Source organism: Cetorhinus maximus, chromosome 22, assembly GCF_964194155.1.
Source record: "Cetorhinus maximus chromosome 22, sCetMax3.hap1.1, whole genome shotgun sequence".
Lineage (NCBI taxonomy): Eukaryota > Metazoa > Chordata > Chondrichthyes > Lamniformes > Cetorhinidae > Cetorhinus > Cetorhinus maximus.
This window is the reverse complement of record NC_135900.1, coordinates 4,240,960-4,265,097: the sequence shown is the minus strand read 5'-3', so window position 1 is coordinate 4,265,097 and position 24,138 is coordinate 4,240,960. Positions and strand designations below refer to the sequence as shown.

The 24,138-nt window shown below is 44.8% G+C and overlaps 1 protein-coding gene across 1 annotated transcript in view; it reads left to right on the top strand.

Moving 5' to 3' along the window:
• Positions 1-22,916, top strand: part of mybpc1 (myosin binding protein C1) — a 129,353-nt gene extending 106,437 nt beyond the window's left edge. Inside the window, exons 30-33 of the mRNA XM_078568552.1 lie at positions 3,062-3,221; positions 6,279-6,415; positions 8,474-8,660; positions 22,005-22,916. Of these exons, the coding sequence (XP_078424678.1) occupies positions 3,062-3,221; positions 6,279-6,415; positions 8,474-8,660; positions 22,005-22,099 (579 nt within the window). The 3' untranslated portion in view covers positions 22,100-22,916. The remainder of the gene's footprint in view (positions 1-3,061; positions 3,222-6,278; positions 6,416-8,473; positions 8,661-22,004) is intronic.
• The last annotated feature ends 1,222 nt before the right edge of the window (positions 22,917-24,138 follow it).

Below are 24,138 nucleotides of genomic sequence, written 5' to 3'. Positions count from 1 at the left end.
CTCTGTCGCTCTCTCTCTGTCGCTCTCCCTCTGTCACTTTCTCTCTGTCACTCTCTTCCTTTGTCACTCTCCTTCTGTCACTCTCTCTCTGTCACTCCCTCCCTTTGTCACTCTCCTGTCACTTTCTCTCTGTCACTCTCTCCCTTTGTCACTCTCTCCCTCTGTCACGCTCCCTCTGTCACTCTCCTTCTGTCACTTTCTCTCTTCACTCTCTCCCTTTGTCACTCTCTCCCTCTGCCACTCTCTCCCTCTGCCACTCTCCCTCTGTCACTCTCTCCCTCTATCACTCTCTCCCTTTGTCACTCTCTCTTTCTGTCACTCTCCCCCTTTGTCACTCTTTCTGTCACTTTCTCTGTCACTCTCTCCCTCTGTCACTCTCTCCCTCTGTCACTCTCATTCTGTCACTTTCTCTGTCACTCTCTCCCTTTGCCACTCTCTCCCTCTGCCACTCTCTCCCTCCGCTACTCTCTCCCTCCGTCACTCTCTCCCTTTGTCACTCTCTTTCTGTCACTCTCTCCCTTTGTCACTTTCTCTCTGTCACTCTCCCTCTCACTCTCTCCCTTTGTCACTCTCTCCCTTTGTCACTCTCCCTCTGTCACTCTCTCCCTTTGTCACTCTCCCTCTGTCACTCTCTCCCTGTCACTCTCTCTCTGTCACTCTCCCTTTCTCTGTCACTCTCTCCCTCTGCCACTCTCCTTCTATCCCTCTATCTCTGTCACTCTCTGTTGCTCTGTTTCTGTTACTCTCTATTTTACTGTCATTTGCTCTGTAACTCTCTCTGTCTCTCTCTCTCTCTATCACTCTCTGTCACTCTCTCTGTCTCTCTCTCTATCACTCTCTCTCTGTCACTCTCTCTCTGTCACTCTCTCTGTCTCTCTCTCTCTATCACTCTCTCTCTATCATCTCTCTGTCACTCTTTCTCTCTCTCTCTCTCTCTATTTGACACATAGCACATGCCTCCAAACCTTTCATTTCAGAAAAATGATCACAACCACTCCACTGTTTTCAATTTCTTTTTTAATTGGTTGTGTGTCGCTGTCCAGGCCAGCAATTGTTGCCCATCCCTCATTTTGATGCTCTTCTGTTTCTCTCCATCTATTCTGTCAAAGCCCCTCGTGATTTTGAACACCTCTACTAAAATCTCCTCTCCGCCCTTCTCTGCTCCTAGGAGTTAAGGGATGGCCAATAAATGCCAGCGACACCCACATCCAAAATTGAATTAAAAGCAAATCCCCGAGTGCTCACTAAACCTCATCCTACAATTAACAGTGAGCAAGAGGTGTCCAAACTACCAGCTATACGAGTTGCTTTACAATGAAAGCAGATTCACCCCAGGAAGCACAGAGTCACTCAGTTCTGATTTGTCTGGCTTGAATTTCTTGGGCCTAGCGGTTTGAGAAAGAGCTGTTCTTAAGTACTAATACCTCAATGGCAGGTACATCCCTAAATCAGTACCCCACGATCTGTTGGTGTCAACAGTTTGAGATTGCTGCAGATTATTGGGCCCTCTAAGACTCCAGGTGACTCACAAAAACAAAAACTTTGTTCCTGAGGGGATTTGGGGATAGGGCAGAATAATGTAACAGAGAAGATCAGCTATGATCTTATTGAATATAGGAGCAAACCCAAGGGGCTGAATGGCCTCCTCCTGCTCTTCTTTCTTATGTTCTTGTGTTCTTACAAGTATACGAATTGGAAGCAGGAGTAGGTTACTCTGACCCCCCGAGCCATTCAAAAAGATCATTGCTGATTGGATTATAACCTCCCGCCTACCCCTGATAACCTTTCACCCCCTTGCTTATCAAGAATCTATCTACCTCTGCCTTAAGAATAATCAAAGACTCTGCTTCCACCGCCTTTTGAGGAAGAGAGTTCCAAAGACTCATTACCCTCTGAGAGAAAAAAATATCTTCTCATCTCTGTCCTAAATGGGTGACCCCTTATTTTTAAACAGTGACTCCTGGTTCTAGAATCTCCCACAAGAGGAAACATCCTCTCCACGTCGACCCTGCCAAGACCCCTCAGGGTCTTAAATTCTCCTGCATAAGGAGCATCATTTCAGTGTTTGTCAGATGACACTGAACTCAGAAACGTTGTAAACAATGAGGAGGATAAGTAGAGACTTCAGAATGACCGGTAGAATGGCCAGACACATGACAGAGAAAATTTAAAGTTGAATATCGCGAGGAGATGAATTTTAGAAGGAAAACTGAGGAGAGGCAATGTGAATGGAACAGTTTTAAAGGGGGTTTGGGAATAGAGAGACCTGAGGTTATTTGTGCATAAATCATTGAAGGTTGGGGGGTGGAATTTGAGAAAATGGGTAAAAAAGGCACATGGTCCCCGAGATTTATAAATAGAAACAAAGGGTATACAAAAGCAAGGAAGTTATGATGAACCTTTAGATATCAAAGGTTAGGCCTCAGCTGGAGTATTTTAGTCCAATCCTGGGCACCACATTTTGGGAAGGATGTCACAGCCTTAGGGAGGATGTGTAAAATATTTACCAGAGCGATCCCAGGGATGGGGGACTTCAGTTAACGTGGAGAGACTGGAGAAGCTGGGATTGCTCTTCCCGGAGCAGGGAAGGTTAAGGAGAAATTTAATAGAGGTGTTCAAAATTGTGAAAGGTCTTGACAAAGTAGATGGAGAGAAACTGTTTCCGGCGGCAGGAGGGTTGGCAACCAGGGGACTCAGAGTTAAGATAATGGCAAAATTCTACAGGGGGCATACGAGAAGAAAATTCAACAGGGTTATGATGATCTGGAACATGCTGAGTGAAAAGGAAGCAGATTCAATAGTAACTTTCAAAAGAGGAACAAAGGATTGTGGGGAAAGAGCCATAGTGGGACTAATTGGATAGCTCTTGCAAAGAGCTAGCACAGGCACGATGGATTGAATGGCCTCCTTTTGTGCTGCATCATTCTATAATTTTAGACTGGTATCACTGACATGATCCTCATTTTCGCACATCTTGTAACGCTAAGGCTTAATACATCTGGAGTGTTACCAAGCAAACAAGCCAGCAACATATTTAATGAATATTCCTTTCCCTCTGTAGGATTGGTACACAGTGATCGAACACTATCACAGAAACAACTGCGTCGTGTCTGATCTCATCATCGGAAACGAGTATTACTTCAGAGTCTTCTCGGAGAATATGTGTGGACTGAGTGATGACGCCACAGTAACAAAAAACAGTGCCTTGATTCAGAAGGAGGGTCTGTTTAAATACTCGGACGCAATGATTCCTTTTTTAATTGTTTTGTAAGGGGCTTCTCTGGGTGTGAAGATTTGATCTCCCCCAATTCTAGAGAGGTTCTCCTTTGGGAGAAACAGCTCACAAAAACTACCCATAGTCCGGAAGAGATGACAATTGTCTTTTGTTAACCAATCATTTGATTATTGGGGAATTAGATAGAATTTCCCATCATAATCATTTGTCCATTCTATATTTACATTGACCTATTCACATTCTAATTCTCATTATTGTTAAGTCTCTACACTAGTAGCCACATACAAACAGGAGGACACCACAGGACATCACTGCAGGAGTTCCTCAGGGTAGTGTCCTCAGCCCAACCATCTTCAGCTGCTTCATTACTGACCTTCCTTCCATCATAAGGTCAGAAGTGGGGATGTTCGCTGATGATTGCACAATGTTCAGCACCATTCGCCACTCCTCAGATACTGAAGCAGTCCATGTCCATATGCAGCAAGACCTGGACAACATCCAGGCTTGTGCTGACAAGTGGCAAGTAACATTCACGCCACACAAGTGTCAGGCAATGACCATCTCCAACAAGAGAGAATCTAATCATCTCCCATTCAATTGCATTGCCATCACAGAACCCTCCACTATCAACCAAAAACTGAACTGGATTAGCCATATAAATACGATGGCTATGATAGCAGGTCAGAGGCTGGGAAATCTGCAGAGAATAACTCACCTCCTGACTCCCAAAGCCTGTCTATCACCTACAACGCACAAGTCAGGAGTGTGATGGAATACTCCCCATTTGTCTGGATGAGTGCAGCTCCAACAATGCTTAAGAAGCTCGACGCAGTCCAGGACAAAGCAGCCCGCTTGATTGGCACCCCACCCACAAACATTCACTCCCTCCACCACCGACGCACAGTAGCAATAGAGTGTACCATCTACAAGATGCTCTGCAGGAACTCACCAGCACCTTCCAAACCCGCAGCCTCTACCATCTAGAAGGACAAGGTCAGAAGACACATGGGAACACCACCACCTAGAAGTTCCCCTCCAAGTCACTCACCATCCTGACTTGGAAATATATCGCCGTTACTTCACTGTCACTGGGTCAAAATCCTCAAACTCCCTCCCTAACAGGAACTGCAGTGGTTTAGGAAGGCAGCTCAACAGCACCTTCTCAAGGGCAATTAGGGATGGGTAACATATGCTGGACTAGACAACGATGCTCACATCAGTGAAAGGATAACAAAAAAAGGGCCTATTCCATCATTCTATTTAGACCATATTCCTTCTTCCTGCCTTTGCTCTATGTCATTCATTAATCTTACCCAACAAAAATTTATCATCTCTGCCTAAATGATTCCAGTAGACCCCCAGCACTTACAGCTTTTGGGAGGAGAGAGTTCCAGATTTCCACTAGCCCTTGTGTGAAAAAGTCCTTCCCGATTTCCCTCCTGGCTCTAATTTTAAGGTGATGCTCCTTTGTTGTAGACTCCCCCCACCACCAGAGGAAATAGTTCCTCTGTATCTACGTTCACAAATCCTTTTCTCATTTTCAACAGCTCGGTTAGATCACCCCTTAACCTTCTAAAGTCAAAAGAACACTTACCAAGTTTATACTGTCCTCATAATTTAACCTCTTTATCCGTGGTATCATTGTGGTGAACCTGCACTGCACCCTCCTCCAAGGCCAGTACATCCTTTGTAATTGCTGCAAAAAGAGACATGTCAAAGCTTTTCGTCTTGCACTCATCAGGACACTTCGCAACAATACTAATATAAGGGGAAAACAACAATTTATACGCTATGAGAAGAGAGTGCTGATTGGTTGGCAAGTTGGCTCTGATTGGTTGCGGCATTGTCATAGAAAACGCACCAGTGATGGTCACTGACTGTTAATTGCCAAGCATTGTTTGAAATTTAAACCAGGCAGCTTGACCGTGATTGGTCAAGGCATTCCTCTGAGGAATGAGTCAGTGAATGGCTGTCACTTACTTTGTTTAGCTGAAACAGGCGCAATGTGCTCACATGTTCTTTCTGTCTGCAAAGAACAGCAGGGCCCTGTGTATTAATATATGTAGCTTCCAGTACTCGCAAATGTGCCACACTGTGAGCACGACTGACAATCTTAAATTGGTTGTCAGCTGACAGAAAGAACATGTATACACATTGCGCCTGTTTCAGCTAAACAAGATAAGTGACCATTCCTCCAGAGCTAACCCAGTGTTGTGCCACAACGTAAAAACTAATATGCCATCATATAAAGAACACCAGCGTACAAATTTCTGTTCTCTAAGCTTTGGCACTTGGATTTTGCAGACTATTTTATTGTCATCTAATGATACTTACTATGGTCTGGCAACCTTTAAATTTCTTCAAGCCCAGCATATCCAATTCTACGGCTCCTGATTTTCTGGTCAATAAAACTGGGCAACATCTATATAATGCCACTAGATTGGACCATTTTGAGGCTGGGCTTCCCTCTTCCGCCCTCTCTAAATATCTCCAAAATGTGCTGTCCTTTTCCTAATGCTCACCAAACCCTGTTCACCCAGAACCCCTTACACTCACTGACCTGCATTGGCTCCCAGTCCGGCAACACCTCCATTTTTAAAATTCTCATCCTTGTTTTCAAGTCTCCCCACACTCCCCTCCCTATCTCTGTAACCTGCTCTAGTCCTGCAACCCTCCGCAATATCTGTGCTCCTCTATTTCTGGCCTCTTGCACATCCCCCAATTTCCATCGCTCCACCGTTAGTGGCCGTGCCTTCAGCTGCCTGGGCCCTAAGCTCTGAAATTCCCTCTTCAAACCTCTCCATAGCTGTCTCTCCTTCTTTAAGACACTACTTAAAAACTTGCCCCTTTGACCAAGCTTTCGACCACCTGTACTAATATCTCATTATGTGGCCTGGGGTCAAATTTTGTTCCAGAATACTCCTGTGAAAGGCCTAGAGACGCCCTGTTGTTGCAAGTTGTTTCTGTAATGTCACTGAACTTTGACCCTGAGGCCGCCCAGCTCCGAAGGGTGCCTTGTTCTAATTGCTGTTATCTCTTATAGGTTTGGCGTTAAAACCTCCCAAGTACAATGACTTTAATTTTCAAGAAGTGCCGAAGTTTACCCACCCTCTGATCAACACTGTGGCAGTGGCTGGATACAATGCAACCTTGAACTGCAGTGTCAGAGGCAACCCCAAGGTACTGACCTTCGGTGGAGAAATCTCCATATTTCACACTGAAAAGATGTCTTTAATATTATGTTGTTCTAATTGTTATTGCCCAGTGTAGTTAATGTTTGCTTAATATTAAATGTGTCTTCATTCTTTGCTCTCAACAATTGTGAATGGTTTGCCAAAGCTTCCTGCATTTGAATATTTTCAACCCTTGATTTGCTACAAGACCCTTACTCTACCAGACTCACTGTGGGATAAGAACCATCTCCCCAGTGTCCTGGGGCCAATATTTCCCTCAGTCAGCAGCAAGGAAATACAGATAGTCCCAGATTGCCATTGAAAATGACAGTAAGACTATCAACGTCCGCCACTATTACGCAGTAAATTGGACAGCCACTTCCAGACTACACTCATCCACCATTATATAGAACCATAGAACACTACAGCACAGAAAAACAGGCCATTCGGCCCTTCTAGTCTGTGCCGAAATATTATTCTGCTAGTCCCATTGACCTGCTCCTTGTCCATAACCCTCCAGACCTCTCCCATCCATGTATCTATCCAATTTATTCCTAAAGCTTAAGAGTGAGCCCGCATTTACCACGTCAGGTGGTAGCTCATTCCACACTCTCACCACTCTCTGAGTGAAGAAGTTCCCCCTAATGTTCCCCCTAAACCTTTCCCCTTTCACCCTAAAGCCATGTCCTCTCATGTTTATCTCTCCTAATCTAAGTGGAAAGAGCCTACTCGCATTTACTCTGTCTATACCCCTCATAATTTTGTAAACTTCTATCAAATCTCCCCTCATTCTTCTACGCTCCAAGGAATAAAGTCCTAACCTGTTTAATCTTTCCCTGTAATTCAACTCCTTAAGACCTGACAACATCCTAGTAAATCTTCTCTGCACTCTTTCAATCTTACTGATATCCTTCCTGTAGTTAGGCGACCAGAACTGCACACAATACTCCAGACTCACTGTGGGATAAGAACCATCTCCCCAGTGAAATCTTGGAGCTGTGGTCTAAGTTTCCCTGTTCCTCGACAGGCTCTGCTTTAACAAAGCTTCGCAAATAGACTTGGGCTGGGATTTCCCGGCCCGGTCGTGGCAGGCTCCGCGGCGGGAGATTCGGTGACCCAGCCAAAAGTCCATTGACTTTCGGTGGGACCGGACAATCCCTGCGGTTGGTGAGGCCGGAAAATCCCAAACTTGATATTGAAAGACATGCAATGGCCTGAGGTTATGACACTTATCCATTAGTTACCAATTAGATACTCTAGAAAAAGTTAGGGCTGATGCTTTTAGATGTAAGTGAATTTTTAATGGTGTGATAGGTCATAATTGCTACTAAACATCCTCTCAAGTCCTGAAAATGTAATTTTACAATTGTGGAGTCTCATTCCTTCAGAAGTTAATTATTATTGGAGATTGTTAATTTGTTTTTTTACTATTTCTTTTTGTTTCACTTATCTTTCTCTCTTAATCCTATCTTTCTTTCCCTGTCTTTATTTTGCTTCCTGTCCTTGTTAATAATCTAATTTTTACTTCTTGGTTTCAACTCCGCATGTGGATTCTTCAATCTGATTGGTTGTAGAGTTTTATTGTTGCTTCCCGTGCTCACACTGGTCACAGATGCCCTGAACAACCTGTACAGTACTGGACCAGACAGAGATGTCAACAGGTCTTCACTCTAAGCTCGCAAATGCTCTGTGGTGAGCGGTCAGCAGGTGAACAGCGTTCACCATTCCTTCACCACTGACCACAAATCCAGACCAATATTGGGCTGTAGTCACATTGCTGTTTGTGGGATCTGGCTGTGCACAAAGTGACTTCCATGTTTCCTACATTACAGCAATGACTACACTTCAAAATTAAATTTCACTGGCTGTAAAGCGATTTGGGACATCCTGAGGTTGTGAAAATTGCTATAGAAATATAGACCAATCAATAAATAGGTTGCTATTTGTCTGATTGGCTGCTGAGTTGGCTATGTATCGAAGGTGATCCTCTGTAACGTACAGATGGATGTTCCTACTTGTTCTCGAGCAAGTGCTCACACTTCTTTTTATCTGTTTGCCCACTTAGCCTAAAATATGTTGGATGAAGAACAGAATTATAATCGAGAATGACCCTCGATATCGGATGTTCTCCAACCAGGGGGTCTGTACTCTGGAGATTCGCAAACCCAGTCCGTATGATGGTGGGCTGTACAGTTGTAGAGCAGTCAATGATCTTGGTGAGGACGAGGTGGAGTGTAAAATGGAAGTCAAAGGTAAGGTCATCTGGATACCAGCTTGGATATTGGCTGTTGCACTTGCTTCCTTTAAAAGTATTCAATTATTTCACCCACCCTCCATCGTTTACAGTGCGAAATCACATTAGACTAGAAATTACAATTGGGTGATATTAGCAGATGGTAGGCATTAAGTGAGCGACTGTGCAATCTGCTGCTGCCAGTGGGGAGTGCTGCTGTTAAGGGAGCTCACCTTGGAAAAGACTGCATGAGGGAGCTCCTCCTTTCATGGCCCTCCATCCTGCATTGTTTAACCCACTATCTCAGGTAGTCCCGGATTTCTTTTAAACTGATTGGCTGCTCCTCCAGGATAAGCCAGCACCCTAACATCATGTAAGCGCTTCAATCATGCTCTGTTTGGATCGTCACTCCTTGTTTTGGCTCGCAGGCAAGATAAGCACGGTCTGTAATCCTTTCTCATTGTGGTGGCATAGTGGCATTGTCACTGGACTGGTAATCCAGAGACCCAGGGTAATGCTGTGGGGACCTGGGTTCAAATCCCACCATAGCAGATGGTGGAATTTAAATTCAATAAATATCTGGAATTAAAAGTCTAATGATGACCATGAAACCATTGTTGATTGTTATAAAAAACCATCTGGTTCACTAATGCCCTTTAGGGAAGGAAATCTGCCACCCTTACCTGGTCAGGCCTATATGTAACTCCAGACCCACAGCAATGTGGTTGACTCTTAAAAATGCCCTCTGAACAAGGGCAATTAGGGATGGGCAATAAATGAATGAATATCAAAAGATGTTTGTGGGCTTCAGTCATCTGAAGGATTTTGCAGAATCTTAATAGTGGTAGTGATTGAGTTATTAACTGGATAAAGAATCTTTTCTCATGATAAAGGGGCTGCACAACACTTGAGACTTTGATGTCCCATGATGGAATGATCTATGCCAAGTATTACAGGATAGTGGAAATTTGGAAATCCTCTCCCTCCAAAAAGCTTGTTGAAGCTGGTGGGGAAAATTCCAGAACTGAGGTTGATAGATTTTTGTTATACACGGGTATTAAGGGTTGCAGAACCAAAATGAGTCAGTGAAGTTGGGATACAGATCAGCCCTGATCTAATTGAGTGGCAGAGTGGGCTTGAGGGGCCTACTCCTATACAACACCTCGTATCTCCCTTTTTCATCCGTGACAACTTTCCAAGTAAAGGTAGATGACATCAGGAATTAGACCCCACCCCATCCATCTCATTGACCCCAATCTGTCCCTATTAGAGGCAGTGCTGTCTATTTAGAACTAGAAATTTCCAAATAGTTGGACTATTTTAGGGTTGGGTTTTGCTGGGTGCCTGCTTAACATGCATCCTGCTTTTTGTTTCTTTATTCTTTCACGGGTTGCAGACTTCACTGGCAGGACCAGCATTGGTTGCCCATCCCTCATTGTGCTGAGTGGTTTGCCTAGGCCATTTAAGAATCAACCACAATGCTGTAGCTCTGGAGTCACAAGGAGGCCAGACTGGGTAAAGGCAGCAGACTTCCCTCCCTAAAGGGAACAATTGATGATAGTTGTCATGGTCACCATTACTGAGACTAGCTTTATATTCCAGATTTATTCATTAATTGAATTTAAATTCCACCAGCTGCCATTTGAACCCATATCCCCAGAGCATTAGCCTAGACCTCAGGATTACTAGTCCATTGGCGTTACCACTACACCACCATCAACCCCTTATCCCCCATCAGTACCAGGAACACATATTCACAAAAATCTCTGCCTCTAATTTCACATCTTCAGTAGCCATTGTTTTTAATTAAAGAATGATATGTAAAAGGTTAGAAGCAAGAATGGTACTGACAGCTCTCCAATAGCTTACTGAATAGATAAGAGCTGTATCGTTTCAAAATGCAAATTAATTTTACTTTTATTCTTCATGTGGAAATCTTTATCAAATCTATGCAGCAGGATTCAAATAACTGGAGACTGTGCACTCAAAATAGAGAGAGAGAGAAACAATTGTGAGTCTACTCAATGTGTCACTCTCCAGGAACCAGGGTTCTATTTACAGGTTGCAGCAAGTAGAGATTCCCACATTCTCAAACTACTTGCATTCAAACTCACCATTCAAACTGTTCTCAACCCATACTCCTTCAACACATATCACTCACTACCCTAACACTCATAAATACCCCTCACTCTCCCCCCATTCACTCACCCCCCGCTCACTCTCCCCCGCTCACTCCCCCCACTCACTCTCCCCCCACTCACTCACCCCCCACTCACTCCCCCCCGCTCACTCTCCCCCGCTCACTCTCCCCACTTACTCTCCCCCCACTCACTCTCCCCCGCTCACTTCCCCCACTCACTCTCCCCCGCTCACTCTCCCCCGCTCACTCACCCCCCGCTCACTCTCCCCCGCTCACTCCCCCCACTCACTCTCACCCACTCACTTTCCCCGCGCTCACTCTCCCGCCACTCACTCTCACCCACTCACTCACCCCCTCCTCACTCTCCCTGTGCTCATTCTCCCTCCGATCACTCTCCCCCGCTCACTCCCCCCACTCACTCTCACCCACTCACTCTCCCCCGCTCACTTCCCCCACTCACTCCCCCCCGCTCACTCTCCCCCGCTCACTCTCCCCACTCACTCTCCCCCCACTCACTCTCCCCCGCTCACTTCCCCCACTCACTCTCCCCCGCTCACTCTCCCCCGCTCACTCACCCCCCGCTCACTCTCCCCCGCTCACTCCCCCCACTCACTCTCACCCACTCACTCTCCCCGTGCTCACTCTCCCCCCACTCACTCTCACCCACTCACTCACCCCCTCCTCACTCTCCCTGTGCTCATTCTCCCTCCGATCACTCTCCCCCGCTCACTCCCCCCACTCACTCTCACCCACTCACTCTCCCCGTGCTCACTCACCCCCCGCTCACTCTCCCCCGCTCACTCCCCCCACTCGCTCTCCCTCCGCTCACTCTCCCTGCGCTCACTCTCCCCCTCTGCTCACCCTCCCCCCCTACTCACCCTCCCCCCACTCACTCTCCCCCCACTCACTCTCCCCCCACTCACTCTCCCCCCACTCACTCACCCCCCACTCACTCCCCCCCGCTCACTCTCCCCCGCTCACTCTCCCCACTCACTCTCCCCCCACTCACTCTCCCCCGCTCACTCCCCCCACTCACTCTCACCCACTCACTCACCCCCTCCTCACTCTCCCTGTGCTCATTCTCCCTCCGATCACTCTCCCCCGCTCACTCCCCCCACTCACTCTCACCCACTCACTCTCCCCGTGCTCACTCACCCCCCGCTCACTCTCCCCCGCTCACTCCCCCCACTCACTCTCCCTCCGCTCACTCTCCCTGCGCTCACTCTCCCCCTCTGCTCACCCTCCCCCCCTACTCACTCTCCCCCCACTCACTCTCCCCCCACTCACTCTCCCCCCACTCACTCTCCCCTGCTCACTCTCCCCCCACTCACTCTCCCCCCACTCACTCTCCCTCCGCTCACTCTCCCCGCGCTCACTCTCCCCCTCTGCTCACTCTCTCTCCACTCAGTCTCCCCTGCACACTGTCCCCCACACACCACACTCCCTCCCTGCTCACTCTCCTCTGCTCACTCTCTCCTCACTCCCTCTCCCCGCTCACCCACCCTCCACACACTCTCCCTCCCTGCTCACCCTCCCCTCACTCCCTCTCCCCCTGCTGTCAACCCATATAGCTCAGAACAAATATTTCTCTTAACCCCATGTGCCCTCAACCTAGGCTATTGATTTCTGTAGCAAACACGTTATTTGAAAATTAGACGGTCTAGCAGAAAACTATTTTTAATGAGTTACTTGGTTTAGAAACAAATTTGTTGGCTTGGGTGACTCCAATCTGGAAAGTCATGCACTTGACTTTCCCAACAGCCCTTAACCTCAAGCAAAGTTCCAGCAACATCTGCTTGTGTTATCTGGTATCTAGTCCTGTACTCCCAGCCCATTAGATAGTGAGCCTTGCCTCCTCCTCCTCTATATTGTACCCTTTTTCCATCCACCGACATCACTCTGGATCAGGTGAGGACACAAAATGGAATATTACTGTCGAGCGTTATTGAACTGCAATGGAAATGGTGACTGTTGTGCTGGACTTTTGTGTTGGAGCACGGTGTAGTGAAGTGCTTTCCTCAATGTGTGTGTTGATATGGAAATGGTAAGCTGAGGATTTGTAAACTGTTGTGAATGCGATGGTCTCTTGGTTGGTTACCGCATGGACATCATTCCCCACGTTGGATAGCTGCATCATTTACACTGTACTGCATGCACCGGAGAGCATGCAGGACAGCACTTGCCTCGAAGTGAATATGGCACTGAGTTGGCCAAACCTGTCATCTCGCTCGGAGATAAATGAAATTGTGGCAGAAAGGAATGACATGTGATGCTGCATTGGACTCTCCTCGTGGTTTCCACTCTGAAACTCAACATGCTTGCCAGATGTACTGTTTGCTCCATGTGCTTGTTTTTAAAACCTAATGAACGTGTGTGTGTCTGTGCTAAACCTTCTGGAACAAGAGCAGGGCTAAAGTTCATTGTTCACGTAAGCTCTCTTGTAACCTCACAACAAGTTTAAGCATTAATGTAACCTAAACAGCACTAATAGTTTGGACACTGATGTCACTTGTTGGCCATGTGCTTAGAATCAACAGTTATCAGGACTCATTCAAACAATAAGAAAGATCCCACATTCCAAACAGGTTTTACAGAAACCAGTTCAGTCTGGGGAATATGGTTTATTTAATGTCCCTATTTAGAAAATCGATTTCAAACTGGAACACACGCGATCTTTATGAAAACCTTGCCATCTGATCTGTGAAGGATTAAAGTCCCAAAATTGCAGCGTTTTATAAGACAATAAAGGGAAGAGGTTGTTTTTGAGTTGACACTTTGGGCAGCATCTTCCAGTTGGCGAGTGGGGGCGGGGCCCGCTTGCCGACGGGTAAAATGACGCGGGGATACATCGGGCAGGCGTCCCGACATCTCCCTGTGTCATTTAGAATCTCAGTTCGGCGGGCGCGCAGCTGATTTGGATGCGCACCCGCCGAACTGTCAACGGCCTATTAAGGCCATTAAAAAACGAATTAAGATGATTAATGGACCTGCCCGTCCAACCTTAAGGTTAGCGTGCAGGCTGGGAGCCCCTGGGGGGCTTCAGAAAAAACATGAAACCTCATCCACGGTTGGGTGAGGGTATCTAAATTTTTTATGAAATGTTTCAGTAAAAGTTATGGACATGTCCCAACTCACGTGACAGTGTCACATGAGGGGACATGACAGGGAAACTTTTTTATCACCTTTATTTAAAGTTTTCAAGTGGAGCCGATCTCCCCGAGGCAGCACTTTGCCTCAGGGAGATAAGTGCGTTCTTTCGCGCACGTGTGTGAAAGAGTGCACTCCCGGCTGAGGGAATCACCCCCCCCCTGCCCGCACAGGGAGCGCTCAGCGTGTCCGGGCGGACGTCACGCTGGGCGGGCCTTAATTGGCACACCCATTTAAAATGGTGCCCCCCCCCGACCGGGGGCGCTGATTGGAAGGCCCATGCCCGCTCCCGTACCTCCACCCCCCCCCCGACAGGGGGAACATGTTGCCCTTTATTACACAATTAAATAGATTAGGTGTGATCGAAGGAGTCACCATTTCAGCTGTGGAAGGTCAGATCTAGATGAGATGTCGCCAATTGGTTCTTTCCCTGGGGAAAAGTGAATCCCTGGAAATGGCTGCCATCTCATGTAGTGAACGTTCAATCACTGAATTCCTTCGAGTGAGAGCTGGGCCTGTTTCTGGCTGGGGAGGTGATCACCTTTTACAGCAGGTAGACATCCTGAACACTAATCAGCGCCGTATCCATCTGCTGGACTAGTTTTCAATGCCTAAGAAAGGTTGGAGAGGAATTTCTCAGATATTTTTTCACCACAAATTAGCCTGGGTTCTTATCTGGTTTTACTCCCCCCACATGGGGATTTGTCTGGGTCAGCGAGTGTATAATATCATGATGCACAAAGTATCACAACTGTGGTGGACAGACAGGATGGGCCAGAGGGACTTTATCTGTTGTAACTGTGTGGGGCCAGGCCCTCATAAGTCTGCTGTCCTGGTGTTGGGTCTCAATTAATGAGGGCCCATATTTGGACATAGGAGTCAATTTTTTCAGTTCACAATGTTCCTTGTTTCCCCGTCAGCCTGTGACCTACTCTGGGAGTGAGGATAAGGCATTAGGGTTCATTCTGTGACACACTCTGTGGATGGGATTAGAGCACTATTGACTCATTTGCATCACTAACTTCTTAATCCAATTCCTTGAGTAAGGAGCTTTGGCCACTCTGAGGGATAACTCTCCCTCAGGAATAAATGGTCATGGTTCACCTACATCTAATATGTCAGCTCCCTCACACAATTGAGAACCAATACAAGTGAACGTCTGACTCTGTCCAACATCCAGAATTGTTGGAATACTTTTTTGGAAGTCTCTAACTGAGGGCAGGGAAAAGAGAAGGGATAGTAAAATAATCGTGAGTCCTTAGAAGGCCAGTATAAAGATGGAGTTAAGATACAGATCAGCCATGTTCTCATTGAATGGTGGAACAGACTTGAGGGGCTGAATGGCCTCCTCCTGTTCCTGGAAGTACTGCTGGCGAGTTGACACCCCACAAAGTGAAAATCAAATTTTAATGTTTCCAAAGGTTTTATTTCTCCTTGATATGGGCGAGAGGGTTGACGCGAATGTGCAGAGCGAACCCACAACCTTCTGATTCATGCTTTCTGTGGACAGAGCTGCCCTCAGAGAGGGTCCATGCAGGAAATTGGTCCTTAAAGATAATCCCAGCACTTCCTCCTCCTGTACATCCACTGCCTGTATCTTTCCAGAGGTTTATACTTTAGTGATCACCACTAACTGACAAATGCAACTTGTCTCTGGCTTCTCTTGATCACAGTTGCACGCTTTAACCTAACATCCTCGCTTATTCTTTAACTTACTGCCTGAGTGCGTTTTTCTCTGGGGCAGTTGCCCTTTCTGCTTGCTGCTTCTGTTCTTATTTCATATTGTCCTGTAGAATCACCGCTGCTCTGTTTAAAAGCAGAACTGCAGCAATGTGTTTCCACGGGCGTGTGTTCTGACTTTTCTACTGCAGAAGTCTCACTGTCTGTCTCTTTTTCCCCTTAGTTGCGCAGTAAGGATTTGTGATTTATATATGTTCATCCAGGTAAGCTTTCATATGAACCAAAGCATATGAAGCTTATGAATTACCTCACTGCCATACTTAGCCTGATTTTCCTCTTGTTCAGACAAAGCAGGGTGCAGTGTGCTAAAGATTTTCCAAAGTCAAAAAAAAAACCTACCTTCATTGGTGGCAACAGTACTTTCAACAGCACACGTTTGCTCAATCCTATGTTGTAAATTTACTGTTGCCACTGTTCTCCTATAAAAACGTAACACACCGATTCCAAATTCATCTGTGCATGTTTCAGGCTAAAATCCATCTCCGCTTTCACAGAGAGGACCTTAATAGCAATGTGTTAAGCCGAGGCTACTATCACTAAAGACCGGTGGATGGATGCTAAAAATAGTAAAAAGGCTAATGGAACTTTAGCCTTTGTTGCAAGAGTGCTGGAGCACAAAGAGGGGGAGGTTATGCTTCAGTCATATAAACCTCTGGTCAGACCCCTTCTCAGGTAATTGCACTGAGCTCTGGGCCACTGCAACTCAGGAAGGATATATTGTCCTTGAAGAGCCTGCAGCACAGGTTCATCAGAATGATACCAGACCTAAAGAGGCTGTATAGACTAGGCTAGTATTCCTTTGAATATAGATATGAAGGGGTGATCTAATTGAGGTTTTCATGATGATTTGATAGGGTCGCTAGAAACTATTTCCACTGGTTGGGTGGGGTGGGATTGTAGAATAAGGGGAACATAACGTTAAAATTAGAGCTAGACAGTTTGAGGGTGATGTCAGGAAGTACTTTTTCACTTCAGTAGAAATCTGGAACACTCTCCACAGATAGCTGTCAAATGAGAATTCTAAAACTGAGATATATATTTGAGTTGGGTAATGTGGAGCCAAAGGATAGTTAGGTGGATTTAAGATGCAGATCAGCCATGATCTAATTGAATATTCAAACAGGCTCGAGAGGCCGAACGGCCTCCTTCTGCTTTAATGTTCCTCGGGTGAGAACAATGCCATTTGAAATTTCCACTGTTGAACATTAGAGTTGTTTTGACAGCAAGGTCTGGACTGGTGATCAGCTTTCTACCTTGACCAAGACAGCAGCCAATTTTTCAAAAGGAAGGTTTATTTCACAATGCATCCTTCCAAAGAGGACCCTCTCTCCATGAGGAGGGATCTGTCCTTCTTTTCCGTTGTCATTGTTTCATCGAGTCATACAGCACAGCAGGAGACCATTCAGCCCATTGTGCCAAAGAGCCATTCTCCTGGTCCTATTTACCTTTTTGGGGAGCAGGATGATCTGGGAGCACCAGCTGTTTATTGCCTTACATCTAGGTGCTGTTACAAAGAAACAAAAGAAACAAAGTCTTTTTCAAATATTTATTTTATGGAGATTGTGCCTTTTAGTGTCAACTCTTGGTTGACCTTATTCACAAATGCCAAAAAGTTAAAATGAGTTGCTTTGCCAGATCATGAATTGGTTATCCAGGATGCCAATGCATGGTGACTTAGCACGTCATTTTAAAGTCAATAGTCTCCTGTGTTGGGTAATCCCAGTAATCACATGGAGTTCTTGGCTGGCACACACTCTGCTCAGAGACGCATGCCCTCATTTGTACACCAGTCTGCTGCCAAGTTGGCATTTAGTATTGGCTTAAGTAGTAACTGCACCTTTGCATTGAGAGGAGAATTGGTTAAACTGTATTACATTATTGAGTATGGCCAGTCCATCACTGTCACAGATAATGAGATACCTGATGATGGAGTGAGGTGACATGGTAATATCATCATCTACGTCATCCTTTTAACATTTAATTGGAACTAATATCAATCATTAGCACTTTTAGCTTAACTCTTCACACAAAACAACATGGAAGCTATGTACAACTGACAGAAATTGGATTCAGACGTTTTGCTGTTCTCAGTATATGGTGAATTTTTTAAATATATTTAAATATATATTCAAAACTCATTGTTCAAAAAGATGGGAAAGCAGAAGAAAAAAGATTCAGGACGTTGATCTAAGCTTTCCTTTCTCTACATCTGAATGTCACTATAAACCTTACATAAAGTGCACACTTCCTCTCCATATATCTGTTGCCACAATGATTGCTCAAGCTTTTCACAGAATCTTGGAATAATACAGCACAAAGCAGTCCCACACCCCTGCAAATTTGCTCCTTCAAATATTTATCCAATTTCCTTTAGAAAGTTATTATTGAATCTGCTTCCACCGCCCTTTCGGACAGTGTATTCCAAATCACAACAGCTCACTGCGTTAAAAAAATTCTCATTTAGCTTCTGGTTCTTTTGCCAATTATCTTAAATCTGTGCCCTCTGGCTACTGACCCTCCTGCCTCTGGAAGCAGTTTCTCCCAATTTGCTGTATCGCTGTGGGTGTACCTCCACAGGTGGACTGCAGCGGTTTAAGAAGGCGACTCATCGCCGCCATCTCAAGAGGAATTAGGGATGAGTGACAAATGCTGCCCTTGCCAGTGACACTCGCATCCCATGAAATAACTTTTTAAAATCCTCTATCAAAACCCTGCATTATTTTGAACATCTCTATCAAATATCCCCTTCACCTTTTGTGGCTAATGTTTGCCATTGTTAATTGCTACGTCAACTGTCATGATATAGTTGCGGACGCTGGCCATTCACTGACTCTGTGGAGTGGGTTTCTAAAGGAATCTTTCTCAACTCTGTAAAAGTTACTACCACTGCAAATCTGCAAAGCGTTTTCACCATACTGGAGAGTGCAAAAGAGCTCATAACTCTGTTCTCTTGAGTTGATGCTAGGATTGCCAACCCTCCATTGAAGATCAACCTGCAGGACACTGCTGTGTGCAAACTTGGAGAAATATCATCGGGACATTAAAAAGATTGGTTTTTTTGTCATTTTTTTTAACATTTCTCTTTACCAGGTATAAAAATATTGAATAAAAATGGCTGTTTGGCTGACAGTCAAGCATCATCCAATTGGGTAATGAGTCTTTTTGCTTTCCAATTGGCATAGGAAGGGAGTGCGTCACAAGGATGGATGTGTTGGCCGACTAATGGCTGAAGCGTGGGAGCAAGTCATGTGATGAAAGCTCCATGAATATATTTAATCACAGTTGGCAACCCTAGTTGGTGCACAATTAGATTCCAGACTCCATGCTTCAGTAATGCCATTGGTTCTCATGTTGACATTCTCACCCCTCTCAAAACGCAAGATCTTACTCTATCGCATCAATTCTCTGAGTCCATCCTTGATTTTTCTTTTGTTTTCACCCTATCCCTAAGGAGGTTAATGATTCAGGTCTAAAGTGCAAGAATTTTTGTTCCCATCACAGAGCTTTGTGTGCCATGATTTTTTTTTAAATTCATTCACGGGATGTGGGCTTCGCTGGCTGGGCCAGCATTTATTGCCCATCCCTAGTTGCCCTTGAGAAGGTGGTGGTGAGCTGGTATTACAGAAGTCTCATTGTGTCTTTTAATGACACCTGTCAAATTTTCTTTGCCCTTAAAGAAATGCTTCCTGTTTCTGCATTCGAGTGAAACCAGCCCCTTTCCTTCATCTATAAAACTGCCCACCAGGAGCTCAATTTCCTCTTTTGTGGTCAAATGCTTCTCCCCAGAACACCTCTTAAATCTCCAAAAAAAACCCAAATCCCCCCAAGGTTAAAACAATGCTCCAATATCTGGGAATCCCTTTTTTTTTAGTTAATCCTACCTATACAAGATACAAGAATCAACATCATCTGGTAGAGAATCCATCTTTCCCTGCACACCTCCACCATCTATGGATCTCCACCTTCTCTCTGCCAGCTTTCCTTTACATTCTCTAGGTCCCAATTTTAACGTTGTGTAGAAGAATGGGTTTTCAGTGAGTTAAAAACGTGCTCTGTTTTTCTAAACATTGGTGTCCCCTATGTCCCTTTATAATTTGCTGTCTTCTTTCTTCTAAAACCTGGGGGGGAGTCACTGTTTTAAAATAAGAGGTCACCCATTTAGGACAGAGATGAGGAGAAATGTTTTCTCTCAGAGGGTCGTGAGTCTTTGGAACTCTCTTCCTCAAAAGGTGGTGGAAGCAGAGTCTTTGAACATTTTTGAGGCAGAGCTAGACAGATTCTTGATAAGCAAGGAGGTGAAGGGTTATCAGGGGTGGGCAAGAATGTGAAATTAAGGTTACAATCAGATCAGCCATGATCTTATTGAATGGCGGAGTAAGCTCAAGAGGCCAAGTGACCTACTCCTGCTCCTAATTCGTATGTTGTGACCTGTGTTCCAACCTCTCTTTTCCACGTCCTCATTCTGGTGAAATCCTACTCCAACTTATTTTTTCCAGCTCTTATAGTCTGGGAATTCTTTGGAGTCTTCCCTTCTTCCTAGTTTTTTTTTATGTCCTTTGAAAGTTAAGATGTCATCTTTCTTCCCGATTTATTCACCTCAACCTGCTCTGCTGAACTTGACCCTTCAGCTTGATTTTCAAAAGTATGAAACCAAATCCTTCAAAGACACAAGGTCAGAAATATCATTTGGCAGCATGAGCAGAGAAACACCAAACCCATTGGTGTGACAAACTGCCATCCAGTATTTTAAAGGAGGTGTTAACCTGTTCAAAATTAATTGATTAGTATCTCCTCCAAGACACCCATACCTTCCAACACCAGAACTCTAGTTCCAGTGCCCACTGTCTATAGGATGCACTGCATTAATCATCAAGGTGACACCACTTCTTATCCCTGAGACCTCCATCATTGTGAGTAACAATGGCACGGTAACACCATCACCTCCAAGTTCCAAATCTACATCCAGTCCACACTCCAAAGTCACACACCATCCTGACTTAGAAATATATCACCGTTCCTTCGCTGTCACTGGGTTAAAACCCTGGAACTCCATCCCTAACAGCACTGTGGGTGCACTTACACCACATGGACTGATGTGCTGGTTCAAGAAAATGGCTCTCCACCACTTTCTCAAGGGCAATTAGGAATGGGCAATATGCTCACATCCCCAGAACAAATGTTAAAAACAGACTAACAGTCCAATTAAAAAAATAGACAGAGGAATCCCAAATAATACCTGCCGCATCACTTTGTAGCCTATAATTCCTAAATATAATACCCATTAACATGAAACTTGCCACAGAAAAATGTCTATCAGTTCAGCTAAAACTACTGTATTGGAACACCTTGAATATATCTATGTATTAATGTATTAAAACTGGCTGCCCTTCCTCTTAGTCAGAAATTTGTGGGTTCAAATCCCCACCCCAGAGAATTGAGCACACAATCCAAGCTGACATTCCTAATGCAGTACTGAGAGAGTGCTGCACTGCCCGAGGTGCTGTTTTCAGCTGAGACATTAAACCGAGGCCTCCTCTTCCCTCTGAGGCTGAAGTAAAAGATCCCACAGCAGCACTGGAAGAAGAGCAGGTGAGGTGTCCTGGCCAAATGTATCCCTTAACCAACAAGATTATCTGGTCATTGTCTTCTTGCTGTTTGTGGGATGAAGAGGCTGCAGCGTTTTCAACATTGCCACAGTGACTACACATCAGAAATAGTTCGTATGTTGTGAAGCACATTGAGATGTACTGAGGATAGGAAAGTTGCTATATAAGTGCAAGTTTTTTCCTGTCCATTTTTGCCCAACTTATAATCGTTTTCCTATGTCATAACCATCATATTAAAAACCTGACCATCAATTGTACAAGGCTAAATAGTAAATCTCTCGAATTTACTTATCAGTGGGTTTTAATTAAATCTGTTTGTGATAAAGTTTAGAATCACTGCTGTTCGGAAGCCAATTTAATGGGGGAAAAAAACTGAGTGGGGTTCGAAAATATTGAAATGTTACAAAGGTGTTAGATGACAAAATAATTGCAACTACCCTCAATGAAACATTTTTCTTAATTGGAAAAAAAAGTTAAATAAAAGGATTTGTTGAGAGAGGATGAGATGAAGAACGGTTGAGAGGGGAAGTGTGAAGCATAAACACCAACATAGCCCAGATGGGCCAAATGGCCAGTTTCTGTGGTGTAATTAGTATGTAATTCTTTTGTAAAACGACATTGTTATTCTGAGTACCTTGGCTTCAACATTTAATTTTGTGGACAATTTCTAAGTAAGCTATCCAGCCCTGTCCATTTTGGGAAAATTAATCCTTGTTTTCATATCATTTAGGTGGCTATGCATTGCAGGAACTTTTGATGCAGGGAGTGTCTCTGAATATCATAGACGCTTACAGGGACTCGAAGAATATTTTACCCCGAAAATAAGGATGGTCATCGCACTTTTCACTGTGAATTGTGTTTGTTTCTCTTCTCAGATCAGAATGAGATTATAGATTATTGTTAGAGTTTGACAAGTGTTTCCAATGTGTGGGTGGACACCAGTTTGCAATATTCTGGGCTTGGAATGAACCTGAGTTATTTGATGCTCTGAGCAGAGTTTTAACATATCAATGGCTACACACTTAACCATAACTGGATGATTTCTCCTTGGGTGTAAGTTTGTTTGTATGTCTGTGATTTCTAGTTGCAAATCAATGCATCCGTTAATACGATATAAAACATTGGGTTGAGCATTGCATGCTGAATTATGATGAATGATTGTAAATGAGATGTCATTGCAATGACCTCAGCCTATTAGTACTCTGTTCACTTCAATTGTCCAAAGTTACAAATTGTTCTCTACCTTCCGATGTTACAATCTAAAATCATATATGTTACATATTGGCAATCACTGAGTTTTTTAAAGATTAAAATGTTAAGATTGGCACTGATGAATGTGTTCATTTGAGGAACTGTTTAATAAGCCTGTTTATCCCTGCCCCACCGTTTGACATTTCTACGTTACTTGGTCGAAAAGTTTTTTTTTTGCTGTGCACACACCCCATTCGAGACCTCTGCTTCTGCTGTGTGAACTGTCAGTCCCTGGCATTCACAAACCATGTTCTTATAATGTGCCATTGCATTTCTTTAAAGAAAGCAGCTTACAAATGGTGAGACGGTTTACAAACTGCTGTAAAGTGCTGCGATATCTTTGTTGCATGAAGATGTGCTTTGAAAATGCGAAATAAACAGCTTCACATTATATGTGCTGATATCTTCTGTGTTGGTTATTGGGTGTATTTTGCAACAATAATGATTTGAATTAAAATATATACCACCTTCATCATAATAGAATGTGCCAAGGTGCATCACAGGAACATTATTGAGCAAAGTTTGACACCAAAGCCATTGAGATATTAGGACAGAGGAGCAAAGCTTTAAGAACATAAGAATTAGGAGCGGGAGTGGGCTATTCGGCCCCTCGAGCCTGCTCCTCCATAAGAACATGGCTGATCTGATTGTGGTCTTTTTTTTTATTCATTCACAGCAATTATTGCCCATCCCTAATTGCCCTTGAGAAGGTGGTGGTGAGCTGCCTTCTTGAACCGCTGCAGTCCATGTGGTGTAGGTACACCCACAGTGCAGTTAGGGAGGGAGTTCCAGGATTTTGACCCAGCGACAGTGAAGGAACGGCGATATATTTCTAAGTCAGGATTATGAGTGACTTGGAGGGGAACTTCCAGGTGGTGGTGTTCCCATGTACCTGCTGACCTTGTTCTTCTAGATGGTAGTGGTCGTGGGTTTGGAAGGCGCTGCCTAAGGATCCTTGGTGAATTCCTGCAGTGCACCTTGAAGATGATACACTTCTGCTGCCATGCGTCGGTAGTGGAGGGAGTGAATGTTTGTGGATGTGGTGCCAATCAAGTGGGCTGTTTTGTCCTGGACGGTGTCAAGCTTCTTGAATATTGTTGGGGCTGCACTCATCCAGGCCAGTGGGGAGTATTCCAACACACTCCTGACTTGTACCTTGTAGGACAGGCTTTGGGGAGTCAGGAGGTGGGTTATTTGCCACAGGATTCCTAGCCTCTGACCTGCTCTCATAGCCACAGTATTTATATGGCGAGTCAAGTTCAGTGTCTGGTCAATGATAACCCCCAGGATGTTGATAGTGGGAGATTCCGTGATGGTAATGCCATTGACATCAAAGGGTAGTGGTTAGATTCTCTCTTGTTGGAGATGGTCATTGCCTGACACTTGTGTGGCACGAATGTTACTTGCCACTTATTAGCCCAAGCCTGGATAATGGACATGGACTGCTTCAGTATCTGAGGAGTTGCGAATAGTGCTGAACATTGTGCAATCACTTCTGACTTTATGATGGAAGGAAGGTGATTGATGAAGCAGCTGAAGATGGTTGGGCCAAGGGCACAACCCTGAGGAACTCCTGCAGTGATGTCCTGGAGCTGAGATGACTGACCTCCAAC